This window comes from Meles meles, chromosome 6 (assembly GCF_922984935.1).
Source record: "Meles meles chromosome 6, mMelMel3.1 paternal haplotype, whole genome shotgun sequence".
NCBI classification, from domain to species: Eukaryota; Metazoa; Chordata; class Mammalia; order Carnivora; family Mustelidae; genus Meles; species Meles meles.
The window spans coordinates 38,485,112-38,500,780 of record NC_060071.1 but is presented as its reverse complement, the minus strand read 5'-3'; the positions used below and the strand labels follow the sequence as shown (position 1 = coordinate 38,500,780).

The 15,669-nt window shown below is 44.0% G+C and overlaps 1 protein-coding gene across 2 annotated transcripts in view; it reads right to left on the bottom strand.

Moving 5' to 3' along the window:
* Nucleotides 1–220: 220 nt before the first annotated feature.
* THSD4 (thrombospondin type 1 domain containing 4) overlaps nucleotides 221–15,669 on the bottom strand; it is a 564,181-nt gene continuing 548,732 nt past the window's right edge. For both annotated transcript variants that reach the window (XM_046009651.1, XM_046009652.1), the window contains 3 exons: nucleotides 14,030–14,209; nucleotides 9,851–9,995; nucleotides 221–5,375 (listed from right to left, as the gene is read on the bottom strand). In XM_046009651.1, the coding sequence (XP_045865607.1) occupies nucleotides 5,233–5,375; nucleotides 9,851–9,995; nucleotides 14,030–14,209 (468 nt within the window). In that variant the 3' untranslated portion in view covers nucleotides 221–5,232. The remainder of the gene's footprint in view (nucleotides 5,376–9,850; nucleotides 9,996–14,029; nucleotides 14,210–15,669) is intronic.

The following is a 15,669-nucleotide window of genomic DNA, read 5'->3' as shown; positions in this document are numbered from 1 at the left end:
TAAAGATAAAGCAGCCTAAAGCCTAACATCCCTCGTAGGGAAGGCATTCTCTCTGTTCTCCAAGTGGCCCCCACAATACGCAGAGCTCACAGCCAGTCTCACAAGCCCCCTGACCTCTAAAGGCCTTGGTTCCTTTCAGAGGGGCTGTCTCAAGCCACGTGTGCAGAAATGGAATAAGGCCCAAGAAAACACAGACATGTTAACAATGCGGATCTTTTAACCAGTTTATTGTATTTTTACAATCATAAAAATAAATTAGTCATACACAAAAATAGTTGTCGTTTTTGCTGAAGAGAAAACAGATTGCATTCACTCACAGAATTCACCTTCTACTCCCACCCGACCTCCTTCAACAATAATTTAACACTCTAAGGGTGACATGGAAGCAGTGGCGTATTTAGTAAGTTTCTTGCTCCTGGTTGTGCAGGTGACAGGACAACCCAGAGCCCCCACCCCGGCAGTCCCAGTGGGACACCCCCCAGCGGACCCTGCCTCACCCATGGCTCTGACCAAGCCTCCCGAGTAACAGTGTTGGTGATTCTATGATGGAGGCAAGACAAAGAGAAGGGATGAAAAGAAGACCCTTATATTCTTCTCCAACTAAGGTGTAACGAGAAGGCAGAGTATATGAGCAAACATAATATGTAAGACGAAAAGTTGGCGAGGCAGAAAGACCTGTTTCAGGTACAAGGCCAGAAGTAAGAGCCCCTGTACGAGTCGGAAAGCAGAGTGATTTATATTCGATATTGAAACCCAAATAATTTGGCTAGTCAGTATACTAAATCATAACTATGACCTTAGAATAGGACGTCATGTCGCAACTTTGCAGGAAGCTGGGTTAGTAGGATCAAATGATTTTACACAAATGTGGATTGTATATGTAAATAAATACCTATTAGGTCCCTTTAAAATTAACATATTCTAAATAATAGAACTATTTTTGTGTAGTGACTCATTCTGCCCATAGAGTTCAGAATACACATTTCCTATAAACATCTTGTATTTACAAAGAACAAAATAATAACTTATAACAAAGTATATCCTTCTGTCAAACTGAACTGGGGGTCAAGGAGCTGGAAATTAGTTTATGTAACAGAACGGCTTTCCTCTCACTGAGGCAAAGGGTTCAACTTCCGGAAGATGCTGAGAAACTTGCCTGGAACTTTCCCCTCTCTTGTGGGCACTCTTCCTCAGCACATCAGTGGAACTCTCTGTTACCCACTGAAGAGAACCAGGAGTGTGGGATGGTTTGGGGTGGAGAGAATGCCTTTGCTCCAGTAAAGGTGTGGCAAAGCAAGATGAGTTGAGAAACAGAGAAGGTATTTAGAGGGTCTGGTCTAGTCCAGCTACTGCTCATTAAATGTGTGACCCTGGGCAAGGAACTAGCCATCGGGATGCTGGGTTACTCGTCCACAAAGCAGGACCCAACAGGGCAGCTCTGACCAAGCTGCTAGTGGTTCTGAGATTTGAGGCCACATTCACCTCAGGTGAGGGGTGCGACACTGGGATCAAAATGGTGGACACAGAAATGGGAAGTGGCTCAGACGAGGCAAATACTCAAAGCTGTTCTGCTGACAGAGTCACTAAAGCCTAGACTCAGAAGGGACCTTCTAAGTCATATTGCCTCAGCTGGGTACTTGACTCCCCTTTCCAGCACCTCTGACGAATGGCCATTGTAATTCCGCTGAGACCACGAGTGACCGGACTGCCCTCTACCTTCGGGGGCTTTCACCTGTGGAAAGTTGGTTCTTCTGCAGGAGCTAAAGTCTGTCTCCCTGTAGCTTTTATCTCCTGGCCTCAGGGTTGCCCTCATAGTGCTAGCCCATCTCAGAGTGCCGTCCCACCCCTCTTCCTCTCCAGGCTAATCGTTCTCATGAAGTCCTCTCCACCGTTTCTAACTGTCTACAGCCCTCCTCAGGACTGGGCGTGCTCATCTGAATGCTACCCACCACCAGTGTTCTTCAAGTGTGGTTCCAGCAATCACAACCCCAGTGTGGCAGGACTCTCCCTAATGTTTTCTCTTTAGGTAGCCTAAGTGCCTCATTGTGTGTGTGTGTGTGTGTGTGTGAGAGAGAGAGAGAGAGAGAGAGAGAGATTTGGAGGGAATGTTTCCATCCCACTTCCTTAACTCCCACTGAGCTGAGCCAACTAAAACTTACATCTCCACCTCGTATTGGCAGTTTTGTTTTTGTTTTAACTCCAAAGGTAGACTTAGGTTGCTTCCTAGTGAATTCCTAAGATCTGGGTTTTGGTCTAGTCTCCCGGATCTCTTTGGATCCTGAACCCTCACTGTCCCTAATTTCACGTCCTCCACATTTCATCAGTAAGGTGTTCAACTTCCCAGCAGAGCCGTATTAAGGATGTTTTCTATGGCAAGCGTCAGCTGTTGGCCTCCACCTGCCAGGCTGATACAGGTTCTTCCGGGTTTGATTGGTTTTAGCCTGTGTTAAGGAAAGCCCTATTTCTTTTTGCTACTTATATTTATGCCTTCTACATTAGGAAGTCCATATTCAAATTCTGAAATGCCTCTATTTTAAAAAAGAGAGAGAACCAAGAAGATTTAAGAAGATACTGGTATTAGTATACTGGATTTCTCTCTGCCACAGAGTGCAGCTGTCCCAGACCCATCCTTAATGAACTCTGAGGACTCCCGACTCCCTCTAGTGGCCGGGTTTACAAACTTTCTTTGCTGTGTCTTGGGGCTGTTTCTTTCCTATGGGGGAAAAATGTGAGTCCCAGTGAGGGTGAGAGGCTGGAGCACACTGAATTACCTTTACCTGGGGTGCAAGGGGCACACTTTCCTTTCCCAATAAGTGAAAGTAAAATAGCCAACTCTTTCTTCTTGGAGCTTTGTTGACTTTTGTGAAAAAACAGGTAACACCTTCAGTTCATCAAGTTTTAAACTGAGGTGATCCAGGACACAGAAAAAAGAAAAACAGCATTAAAATGTAACTTCCCATTCTGGAAGTGGCCAGTTCAGGGAACATGGAGGGGGACTGAGAAAGAGATGGTAGATCATGGCAAAGAAAGGGTGAGATCAGCGGGTGCGGAGGAAGGGAGAAAGAGGCGTCTCTGTGGGGAGAGTCGTCAGAAGGTGAGCATTTCTCTAATCCGCTCCAAGAACTTCGTCCCTGGGAACACGGAGGGACCTGCTCAGATGTGTTGTGCGAAGGACAAAGGCATTTAGATGTTGACATAACAAACCAGGAAGTCAGCAGAAACTGGATTTCGAAGACAGATAAGTCATTAAAACGCCTGTTCTAGTAATTTATAGCCTTTCCAGAGATGAATGGAATCCAAGAACAGCTCAACTATTTTATATATATATATATATATAAAATCACCCTTGAACAACATGGGTTTGAACTGCATGGTTCCCACGTATAGAGATTTTTTTTTCTGATAAATACCGCATAGCATAGCCCTGTACCTGTATTTTCTTTTCCTTGTGATTTTCTTAATGACATTTCCTTTGTCTAGCTTACTTTAAGAATACACTATATAATACGTATGACATATAAAAATATGTGTTGATTGATTATGTCCTTGGTAAGGTTTCCAATCAACAGCAGGCTGTTAGGCGCTAAGTTTCTGGGGGGTCAAAAGTTATACATGGATTTTCATCTCTCCAGGGGGTAGTTCGCATCCTGAACCCCCACGTTGTTCAAGGGTCAACTGTCTGTGTGTGTATGTATACACACACACACACACACACCCCTACTCTTTCCTTTTAATTGACTTTTCAGATCGTTTGCCTTTCAATGCGCACTGCATCCCCCTTGTAGCCCCAGGCCCCTGGAACTGCAGAGTTAGGTAAAGGGCACAGAGAAAGACCCAGCCACTGTGGCTGTCACTGGAGGAGCCCATTCCCCCCCCACCCCCCACCGGCTAGTGGCATGAATGCAGATCTTAGTGCTCAAGTCTGGGACTATGGGATATAGGTCGTGAGTCATAGTGGGGGGGAGGAATGAGAAATCACAAACATAAATCCATAAAGCAACTTGGAAAAACCAAAGGGAGACTCTTTCTAATACAAACACAGGTTTTATGCTGACACAGGTCGGTTAGACGTTCCACTGTGTAGCGCACAGCCCAGGAAAGGGGGCTGTGGACCCGGGAGAGCCCAGGGCATGGAGACCCCACAGGCTCCATGGCCAGAGGGCCCCTGGCGTGCAGTTCCCTGGGGGGCACATATCGCTGGGGAACGGAATCAGAGTATCATACATCACCTTGCTACCCCAAAGGATTTCTAGTGTCAAGGACAATTCCTTTAAGGATGGGGTTTAACAAAACCTGCACAGAGTCCTGTAACCAGGATCTGTGACCTTGTCTGGGAAGACATAAACAGAAAGAAACATGGGAAACAACGGAGTGCTACCGGTAGTGTCTTGACCTCTGGCCAGAGGAAAGAATTCTAGAGCGGGGCTCTGATTGTGAGTGGGAAATTTCTCAGTCGCATGGTCTGAAATGAAGACCTAAGGCTTCTGGGCTGGTGAGTTGTGTGGTCAGACAACCCTGCCACCCAACAGGTGAATATACCCGGCAGGTCAATTTCTTAAATCGAGTCTCCCTTTCCTTGTCAGTAAAATGGGGATAGTGATTCAGTCCCTGGCTCCCATTCTGGGACCTTGTGAGCCGCTAACGATCTATTATCTGTGAATACACCTGCGAAATAAGAAAGCACTATTTGACAGGAGATATTTGTGTCACAAGGCAGGAAAAAGCGTAATGTCTTCGAGCATGAAAATAGGCACCACGGGGCTGAGGTAACAGTGGCAAGCAGGTGTCTCAGCGAGGCTCCGCGGGGCTCGGAGGTGGGATCCACCTCTTGGACTCTTCAGGGGACCCCGATGCTGAAAAGGCCAGAAGCACCACGGATGAGGCAGCGCCCCATGAGGGCCCACCTGCTGACTTAGAAAGTGCTGGAAGGGGAGTTGACGGAGAGCTCCAAACACCCCCACCGCTTAGGTTTCAGAGAGCACAGCACCACGTGCCAGGGTTCCCAAGCAGGGATCCTCTGTTTAAGCCAATGCTAAAGGACAACCGTGGCTTGGACCCAGGGCACCACGTGGATGCGCTCTGCGGAAGGTGGGGCGAGGATTACGCCTGCTGGCAGCACGGCGGTGTGGGAGAGAGTGGTACCCGGGAGCCCGGGCGGAGCAGTGGCCAGCTGGCCCCATGGCTCCCCGCCTCCCTGCCCCGCCCCGCTGCTGCAGCGTGGGGGCGCGGCTGTTATCTGCTCCCCAGGAAGCCCGCCTGCCTGTTGGCCACGCGGGTGCAGGAGGCGCAGCAGGCGGTCTTGTAGTAGTTGTAGACGCAGAGTCGCGCCTGGACTACCACGTTGCAGTTGTAGTACCTGTCCTTGCAGTTTTCATCTGTAGCAACAGAGAACAGAAAAGACCCTCTGAGTACAGCGCCAGTAGGGGCCCATGGGCGGGATGCGGTTTCCGTCCTGGTCCTGCTTTAATACCTACGGGAGGTGGAGGCTGGGCCAAGAGCCGCTCTTCTTCTTGTCTTTTAAACATGGTGACAGGATTAGGTATAATTCAGTGCACTGTGGTCTCGCTGCTCACCCGCATAGACGCAATTCCCAGAGTTCGCTCGGTGACCCCTCGCCCTTTCTCCTCACTCGCGAGGTAATCAGGCCCCACATGGGGTGTTTATTATCCCCAACCCTGTCTTTATACCTGAACTGTAAACGCTGGTACCCTACTCACTAGGTGGCACTTCAACTTCAGAAAAAAATATTTTTTTGATGCAGAGTATATATTCCTTGGCAACGCTGACTTGGCGTGATTCGTTCACGTTTAGGGACTGCTCTAGGGGGAGTTCGTTTTCATCACTGAATGGTATACCCCATCGTACATTCCACAACTTACGGATCCATTTCCCACCCACACGACAGTTTAGCTGTTTTCAGTTTTTTACGATTGCCAACGTTGCCCGTTTGCACAGCCGCTACGCATGCCCTCTCTGGGTCTTACTTGGTGTAAGGTACGTGAACAACCCTCCTGGCTCCCACCGGATTGCTCTCTGAGGGGGTGGGTGCAACTATTTATATTTCTGTCAGTGCTACAGTTTTCCTTTTCTTTTGCTTATGCTGCATGTTTTACTTTTTTTTAAAATATTTTATTAATTTGACAGAGAGAAATCACAACTAGGCAGAGAGGCAGGCAGAGAGAGAGGAGGAAGCAGGCTCCCTGCGGAGTAGAGAGCCCGATGCGGGGCTCGATCCCAGGACCCTGGGATCATGACCTGAGCCGAAGGCAGAGGCTTTAACCCACTGAGCCACCCAGGCGCCCCCATGTTTTACTTTTTTTGCACACATCATCATAGGTATATTTGCCATCCGAGTTTCCTTTTCGGCAAATTGCTTTTCCTATCCTTTGACCCCTTGCTAATTTAGTTGACTTAAAACAAATGATTCTTGAAGATTCTTGACATGTAATGGTCGGGATCCCCAACACATTAGATGTGTTGCAAATATCTTCTCCACACCTGTGGCTTTTCTTTGCTTCAGTGTTACTTGTTTAAAAGACTTTATTTTTAATATAATAGATGTTCTAATAATATTTTTCTTGGTGGTTTGGTACTTGTGTTTCTTACTTACGAAATCCTTCCCTACACTAATGTGCCTATTTCCCCATATTCTCTTCTAAAAGTTAAAAAGAATTTCTCTTCACATCCCCTGGAATTCGTGTGCGTGTGTGTGTGTGGTGATAAGTAGGAATTCAATTTTTTTTTTCCTATACAGATAAACAATCATCTCATCACCACTCACTGAATGTTCACATTTCTTCCCCAGACTCATACTGTTAACCTTGACCATGTATCATACACCATACCATGCTCAGATTTATTTGTGGGCACTCTGTTCTGTTCTATTGGTTTGTCTATCTTTGTGCAATATGTCCTGATACATGAAGGATACATTTCCCAACATTGTTCGTTATCAAAATTACCTTGGCCATTATTGGGTCTTTGCCCATGATCTTCTATGTAAACTTCAGACACAATCTGTCTGATTTTTCAATGGAAAGCCCTGTCTAGGTTTTGATTAACATCGCTTGAATTTACAGACTAACTTGGAAAGTAACCAAATTTTAGCTGCTTGCTTCTTGACATTACTGACAAATATACTGAATACATTTATGTATCATAACATTCAGCTTTACCACATTCTTTTTAGGACATCAGTTCTATCCTGTGTACAGTAACATAACTAACCATTTCCTTCTACTGGCAGAAATGTAACTGCTTCCAATTTTTATGAGTTACAAGAAATTCTACCATTCACTCATTTATTAATTCTACACGATTTACTGAGCCCTATTCTTCGTGTATATGTATATCTGTACAATTTTGAGAGGCTGTCTTTAGTATATGTTTCTAGAAGTGAAGTTACTGACATACCAAATACTTTATATATTGAGCAATATTGCCAAAGTTCTCTAAAAAGATTACACTCAGTTACAAACAGGAGCCTGACTTTTCCCCTCACAACTTTGCCAACAATGAATATTGTCCAGTTTTTTATAGAAAAGTTTTCTAGTACCTTTTGGTCTGATGGTATAAACCTAAAGCATACCAAACAATACCAAGGTTTTGCTTACACTTTCTATTTTGTTAATCCCATTGTTTCCCTTTTTTCCGTAATTGACGTTTCTATAGTTGGAAGCTAAGTAGTTTCTTTCCTTCTCCTAGAGAAAACACCATAGACAAACGGAGAAGACAGAAGCCGACTCATAAACAATTTCTCTCACGTCATATTAGTTAGAAAACTGGGGAAGATGTTTGCCAGCCGAGTGACGGCTCTTCAGAACACAGGAGCTGGTTATACTAATCACTCCTAGCTCTGCAAATTGTGCAATCAATTCTAAGGTTTTGGTAATTTTGACTGTCTTTAATTATCTTGCCCTGGCCAGAGTCAAAAGAGACGACTTTATATATGTTTCTTTCCAGTGTTGCATTACAGTACACCCTTATAAAAACAATTTACAAAACAATTGGGATCCACATTTAAATCAAGTTCTAATTATTGGTGCCAATGTAAATAAGTCAATGGAGGGGACATCTAGATGGAACACGTGCATGAATGGTAACTTCTCTCACTATTTCTTCCTCCTGGCTCCCTGGCTGGATGTTTTCTTCTTATATTGATTGTATCACATTCCAATAATGTATGTTTCACATTTTTCTCACAATTATTGCTCATTCTCCCTCTCTTTTGTTTTCTTATTTTTTTCCAACTTGGGTTATGATGTGTCTGATGGTTAATTTTATGTATCAACTTTACCGGGGATGGAGAGCCCAGAGGATACATGATTTCTGGGTGTGTCTGGGAAGGTGCTTCTGGATGGGGTCAGCATTTGAACTGATGGGCCCAGTAAAACAGGTGGCCCTCCCCAGGGGAGATGGACCTCACTCACTCAGGGCCTGAACAGAACATCAAACAGAGGAAGGAGGAATTTGCCCCTTTCTTGCCTCAGGCTTGAGCTGTATATTTCATGTCTTCTTCTCCTGCCCCTGGGGCTGAAATTTACACCATCGGCTTCCCTGGTTCTCAGGCCTTGGAGACTCAGATTGAATAAAAGTTTTTAATTTATTATGTTATTACATTCAGCAATAAGGCCTCTGAGTTTTGTGTCTAGCTTACAAAGCCTTAACTAACCCCAAGATACATATTTTTCTGGTATTTTTACAGTGTGTTTTCTACGCAAGGGTCTTTAATCCTTTAGGCATTTATGTTTATATATGGCATGAATCAAGATTTAAAGTGTTTTGCTTTGTTTTTTTCAAATAGATCTTTGAATCTATTCAAAGAGGGAAGTCTCTCCTCTCCCCAATTCCTTACCATTAGGCTTTTATTAGGCACCTGGGTGGCTCAGTTGGTTAAGCCTCTGCCTTTGGCTCAGGTCATGATTCCAGGTTCCTGGGATCAATCCCCACCCACATCAGGTTCTCTGGTCAGTGAGGAGTTTGCTTCTCCCTCTATGTCTGCCCCTCCCCACTGCTCGTGTATGTGCATTCTCTTGCTCTCTCTCAAATAAATAAAATTTTAAAAATTAGGCCTTTATCATACTTCACTTCCCTTGTATATCAGAATTCTGTATTGTAACACTCATACCCCTGTCTCTTCCCGACTCAGTGTATAGTTTTAATTTCTGTATTTTATAATGTGTTCAAGTATATGTTAAGGCAATATATTTAAGCATTTTATATGTTGGGCCTCATGAGCCTTCTTTTATCCTTTTTACAGAATTTTTTTTAAAAAGATTTTATTTCTTAAGTAATATCTACAACCCAACATGGGGATTGAACTCATGACCCCAAGATCAACAGCTGCATGGTCCATGGACTGAGCCAGCCAGGTGCCCCCTCTTTACAGTACTGAGTGTTCCCATCCATGAATAGTTAGTCTCTCTGTCCATTCACATTTCTTATTATGTTCTATACCAAGTTTTTCTTATTTTAAATTATTATTTAACATTTTTCTTCTAAATAGGTTTAGACCTTTCTTACTAATTTTCTTCCTTCCACTCTTCTGCACCTACAATTAAAAGTTGAAATCTCACTACTTCAACCTTAAAGATAATGGAACCAAATCTCTGAAATCATTACCATTTTAATCAATTTGCGCTTAAGTTTGGAGGGTGGCTTGGATCACCACCCAGAACAGTTATCTTAAACTATGAAACTTATCGCACTGAGAGTATTTTGACCCCTGGAACCCCGTGACTGTGCATAAGGTCATGGAGAGACTCAGATGGGCTTGGCATTTTCATACCAGGGAACCTGCTGGGGTTTAAGAAGGGTGTACCTTCTCTCCGAGATAGGAATCCCTACTTACCAACTTCAGGGACACAGTCCTGAGGGTTACAAGATTCCTTCTCTTCTGGTTTCAACTGCGGGTCACAGAGATTGCTTATAGTCATGTCATCTGACAGGCAGCGTACTTCGCGGACCCGGAAGCCGCCCTGGCAGCTCTTGGAGCACTGCATGGTGACAAAAGGAGAGAGGTGGAGTTTTGGCCGTCCATTCGCTCAGCACACTGGAGCGGCAGATACTGGGGAATTTCAAACATCTTCACAAGCAGACTAAATACTAAAACTCCCATGCATCAACCAGCATCAACAACCATCAAGTCACGGCCAATTGTGTCCCATCTGTACCCCACCAGCATCCTCTCCACTCCACTCCACTCCTGTTTTGAGGCAAATCTAGACAACACATCACTTCCATAACATTTCAGTTTGTCACTCTAAAAGACAAAACTCTTTTAAAAAGTTACCACAACAGTATTATTACACCTAGAAATTAACAATAGGTTTCCAAAATTATCTTCAAAATTACATTATCTTCAAAATTATCTTTTTATAATCTTTTAATCATATCAAAAATTATCTTTTGATATCTTCAAAAATCAAGTTATCTTCAAAAATATTCAGAGTTCCCATTTCCACATCTCCTGTGAATCTCAAGTTTTTAATACTTTTTTCGTTTTGCTTTGTTTTGTAAATCAGGATCCACATCAGGCCCCCACATTGCAGTTGGTCAACAGACCTTTTAGGACTCTTTTGAATCCACAGGTTCACCCCTTTGCCTTCCCACCACCCTCCACATTGTACTTTATTGTCAGGAGGAACAGAGTCACCTGTCCCGTAGTTTCCCACAGTCTGGATTTTGCTGACGGCATCGGCACTGTACGGTTTAACATCATTCTTTGTCCCCTGCATTTCCTGTAAATTGGAAGTTGGGTGTAGAAGAGGCCCTAACAGGTGCAGGTTTGGTTTTTTCTACTTCATTGGATGCATGTGGTTGTCTCTGTTTTGGGGCTGTCTGCAGCCACTCATGTGCCGTGTCTAGATCCATTATTTCACTTGTAGTTGAAGAACGGTGGCAAAACTCTATCATTGCTGCTTCTTTTATTAGCCAGGAAACGAAAATCCTCCCTGCCCCATCCCTACCTAGATTTGCTCTTTGGTACACCCAGTGGTGCACGTTATTTAGGAAAGACAGGGTAAATGCTTGATTGGTTTCCTTTATTTCCCAGTCTTCAGAACAATGAGATAGTTTCCCTAATGGAGGATCCTCCAATTGATTTTATTATTACTATACACTTATTATAAACGGATGGGTTTAAACACATAAGATGTATTTCATTCAATCTACGGCAATTACTGTCTTTACTGATGTTCACTGATGTCTCCTCAGTGGCTAGTCTGAGACCCTAAAACTTGGTTCTTGATTCCTTGGGCAAGAGCTAAATTGTCTGTGAGAATGTCCTTGCTGCCTAGAGTAAAAAGATACTCTAATCTAATTGAATGGATATGGTCCCAAACCTGGAATCAGCTCTTCTCTAAGTCCTCTTGGTTGCTTTTAGGGAAGAGTGGTATTTTGAAACCACACTTTGGCTGATAGGCATGCCCTTCGCTACTGGGTTGGCCATTGTTTCTAGGCTCTTTCAATGGGTAAATGGGTAAAACTGGGAAATAGTTTTTTTTTTTTTTAAGGATAATTTGTGAGTTCATACTGATGTTTCTAATTCAAATCCAGAAAAACAGGATTTTCACTTGAACCTCTTCTATCTCACCTGTATCTCCATTCTCCTAATTTGAGAATCCTATTTCTCAAGGACACTGGGTAAAATAGAAAGATACTACCATATTATCATAAAAACTATTATATATATTATCATAAAATAAATTACTTGTTTCTTTATCACACACTATCCACCCAACTATCTCCAATTACAGTTACAACACTCTCACTAAAAATATGATCCCTGCAAACAGTATCAAAATTTTCTGACAATTCTCTTGGTCCATAGGGATGGAGAGTCAAATTACTGTTTTTTTGTTTGTTTGTTTGTTTTGCTTTTGTTTGTTTTTTTCAGTTGGCTCCGCTACTGGAACCCAACCAGTAGCCTGGGTGTGGAGCCCAACCAGGGGTTTGAACTCATGACCCTGAGATCAAGACCTGAGCTGAGATCAAGATTTGGATGCCTAACAGACTGAGCCACCCAGGTGCCCCAAAGTAATGCATTTTAAAGCCATCTGGCAATCGTGCCCATGTTGTCAACTGGATATGTGTTTAGGTTAATTTGTTTCATTATATTTTCCATTTTTAGGGGTTGTTTCTCTCAAATTTAATTTTGTTTTAGTATTATCTAAATATCAGTTTACTTGGCTCGAAACTCAAATTTATAAAACGTGGCATATTCAAAGAGATTTTGCTTCCATCACTGTCTTTGCTGTTGTCATAACCATTTATTTCATATTTGCTTCAGTGTATTTGTTTTTCAATTTACATTCAGAAAAAAGTCACTTTTTGTGGTGGCGCACAGTTCTTTTTCGACAAGTTCACTGAATCATGTATTTCCTGCTGCAAATAAGATCCAAGAGTTTCGTCAAACATGCAGATCCTCTTGTGGTGCCCCTCTGTAGCGAGACGGATCCCACCCCACCCTCTGGCCATCACCGATGTGGTCTCTGCCCCTGGGGTGGCCTCTTTTTCAGAATATGTGAATGGGATCATACCATATGTAGCTTTGGGGTCTTTCTCTCACTTAGTGAAGTGCATATGAAGTTCAACCATGTTGGCTCATTTCCTCTTGTTGCTGAGTGCTCTCCTGTGGTTTGGGGTGTACCACAGTTTGTTTACCCACTGACCTGTGGAGGCACATCTGGGTTATTTCCAGCCAGGTGTCCTGGGAGTTCATCTCTTCTGACTTGGCCTGGTGAACTCTGGCCCTTTCTAGACCCTCCAAACCGAAAGGCAAAATAATATAGTGATCTGTTCTGCATTCTCAAAGGCTGTGGCCAACGGCAAAACAATTGAATTCCATTTCCCGGAAGTCTACAAAACACCTTTCAAACTCAACACCTGCTTTGTTCCCATTTGCCTCTGAGGTGTGGTTTACCCGGTGCCCAAAGGCTGTTATCACTAAAGCAGACATACAGCTTTTATACATATATTTCATAAGCAAAATCCTCTTTAACCCCTTTGCATGATTCTGAGGACGGCTCGGGCCCTGCTTGACGATCCTCAGGGACAAAAGGCAGAATGAACCCTCTGCTGCCCCCTCACGTGTCCTCGCATTGTATCACCAGCAGAGGTGTCTTAGGCAGTTTTTTATTTTAGGAATTTTTTGAAAAAAGATTTTTTTTTTCCTATTTGCATCCTTTCCCATTCTGTTCCTTAATTACCTACTTCCCTAATTTTGTTCCTTAATTAACTCTTTCTCTGTCTCCTCATTTACACATTACCCTCCCTCCTCACAGAAAAGATTTGAGGGGTCTTAAGAAATATTTAATGGTTTATAAGATTAAGGAAAAAGAGGTGAGATGACTGTAGCATAAAAGAAGGTAAAAACAGAAAAGAGAGGGAAAAGCCGGGGCATACTGGCATACAAAATCCACTCTGTAAGATTTGATAAACTCTCTCTTAGAGATGGGCCCCAATTTTGGTTCTGAGTTTCCAAGTGGCCAATTCAAAGAGAAAAACAGGATCAGTCCCATAATCTACAATCCATAATGTCTACAAATTTAGGGGAACAGTACACATGCACACAGGTCTCCGAGGCCTGACAGAAATTCCTTCGGTGAGTTTTTCGAGACCGCCGCACGACGCAGTCTTCCCAAGAGCATCCTTGGATTCCTTCAGCCATTAATCTGCTGCAACAACGTTTCTCAAAATGCAGCCCAAGGACACCAGCATCCAAGGGACCTTAAGAGCTTGTTCAAAATGCAAATTCCTCGGCTAGGGTGGACCCAGAATCTGTCTTTTCAAACAAGCCCAGTTGATTCTTACACACACTGAGGTTGAGAGTCATGGCTTCGTGGTCTCTCCAGTTTAGAGATCAAGATGGTCCTAGCCTCCCAATAAGCAGGCTGCATTCAGGGGTGCCCCGAAAGGGACAGTCTAGAGTGGGTCACTGTGGCACACAGTAGGTGCTCTGGCTGTCTCTGGGAGGAAAGCAGACGAATGATGTACTAAGGCAAGCTCTATCAAGAACGCCATGACTTACCATGCTCCATTCTGTGTTAAACCATTTGGCCCCACAAGGCTTGAGGTGGCACGATTGCTGGCTGGGGGGTTTCTCCAGGAAGGAACATTCATAGGGGTCCAGTACTTCAAAGGTGTCCGCATTCTTCCTAACACAAATCACCTCCCTCTGTTGGGTCCCACTCCCACACTCGATGGAACACTGGAGAAACATCAGAGAAGGATGCGTGTCACATGATGGAAAGGGGACAAGAACATCAAGGGATGTTTACGAGGGCTTTCTATCATCAATTCAGTCAGGACGAGCCCAGGGACACCTGGAAAATGTTACTGGATAAGATGTCACAAGAGGATGCCAGTTTTCCTAAGAGCTCTGTGTCAGGAATGGAGAGTGGGTGCCCCGAGTTATCACAGTGCCAAGATGCTGGTCAGTGAGATCGTGGTGCCCTCGATCTCGAGACTGAAATGATTTCTTTCAGACCACCTCTTCAGACGTTCCCTCTCCTGGCACACACAGAGGGACACATCAGCCTATCATTCTGGTTCTTTTCCAGTAGATTCTGACACTTCTTGCTGTAAAACAATGAACGATCATTCTGGTTGATCTGGAAACAAATTAATCTCTCAGAGCCCGATACTTGTGGACAAGGGGCTATATTAAAATTCTCTGGGACACCCACAGCTGGGAGGATCCCAGACTGGGGACAATTTCCCCTATGGTGAGCCCCCCCCTCCCAACAGGTGGCCGGCAGGAAGCCTTTGACTGTGGAGTCTAAGCCTCTCCCTTCCCAGCTTGGCGTGAAGCTTGGGAGCGTAGTCACATGAAGAGGGTGGTCAGATAATTACACGTGTTGGAGTGTTTTGTTAGTTTACAGAAACAGATGTGTATAACTTCTCACAAATTATTGTTTAATATCAATTACTTTGTAAAATGTTACCTGTACATGTCTGGTTTACTCTTAATACTTCGTGATTACAACATTTTAAAGCTGTGATCCATATATTTCTAGAAACCTTAAATAATCTACTGTCTTTACAAAAGCCTCTAACAGTTTCTTTAGTTGAAACCCTTAACATTAGCTTTGCTGTGCAAAGACAGGAATGCCGTCAAATCAAAACAGGGAAAAAACACACATATCTAGGAAGGAAAAGGTAAACCCCAAACCAATAGACTATGGTCTATTAGTCACTCAGGACTTAATAAGCATCACCGGCAGCAATTTCCACTTGGTGCCCCCTTTTGGAAGGGGGGGGGTCTTCATAAGACATCCGGAGAACAAGTCTTCTTGGTTTGTTTTTCCTCTTTTCTTCCAAGTGAGTTAGTGATTGATTTGGGGGTGTATTCAGGTTTTGTCCTTTTCTTCCAAAAGTTGTGGACAATGATAGCACTGAGGCAGGAGAGGGGTGACCGGCCACCAGGAAAAGGCCTGGCCTCCCCTGCAAGGGGGGTGAGAGTGTGTACTGAGGATCCAGGGGGCAGCAGGGGGAGAATGGGAGACGTGGAAACTGGTCCACACATCGTCATTAAATAGCTCTGCATCTTTGGCCAAGACACTGCACTTTCCTAAGTATCCACTATCTCACTTGCAAAGTGGGGGTTTGGAAACCTGACCTGAAAGAACCCTGATTGCTCTGGGGGTCTGTGTCTGTACTGAGCGCTTG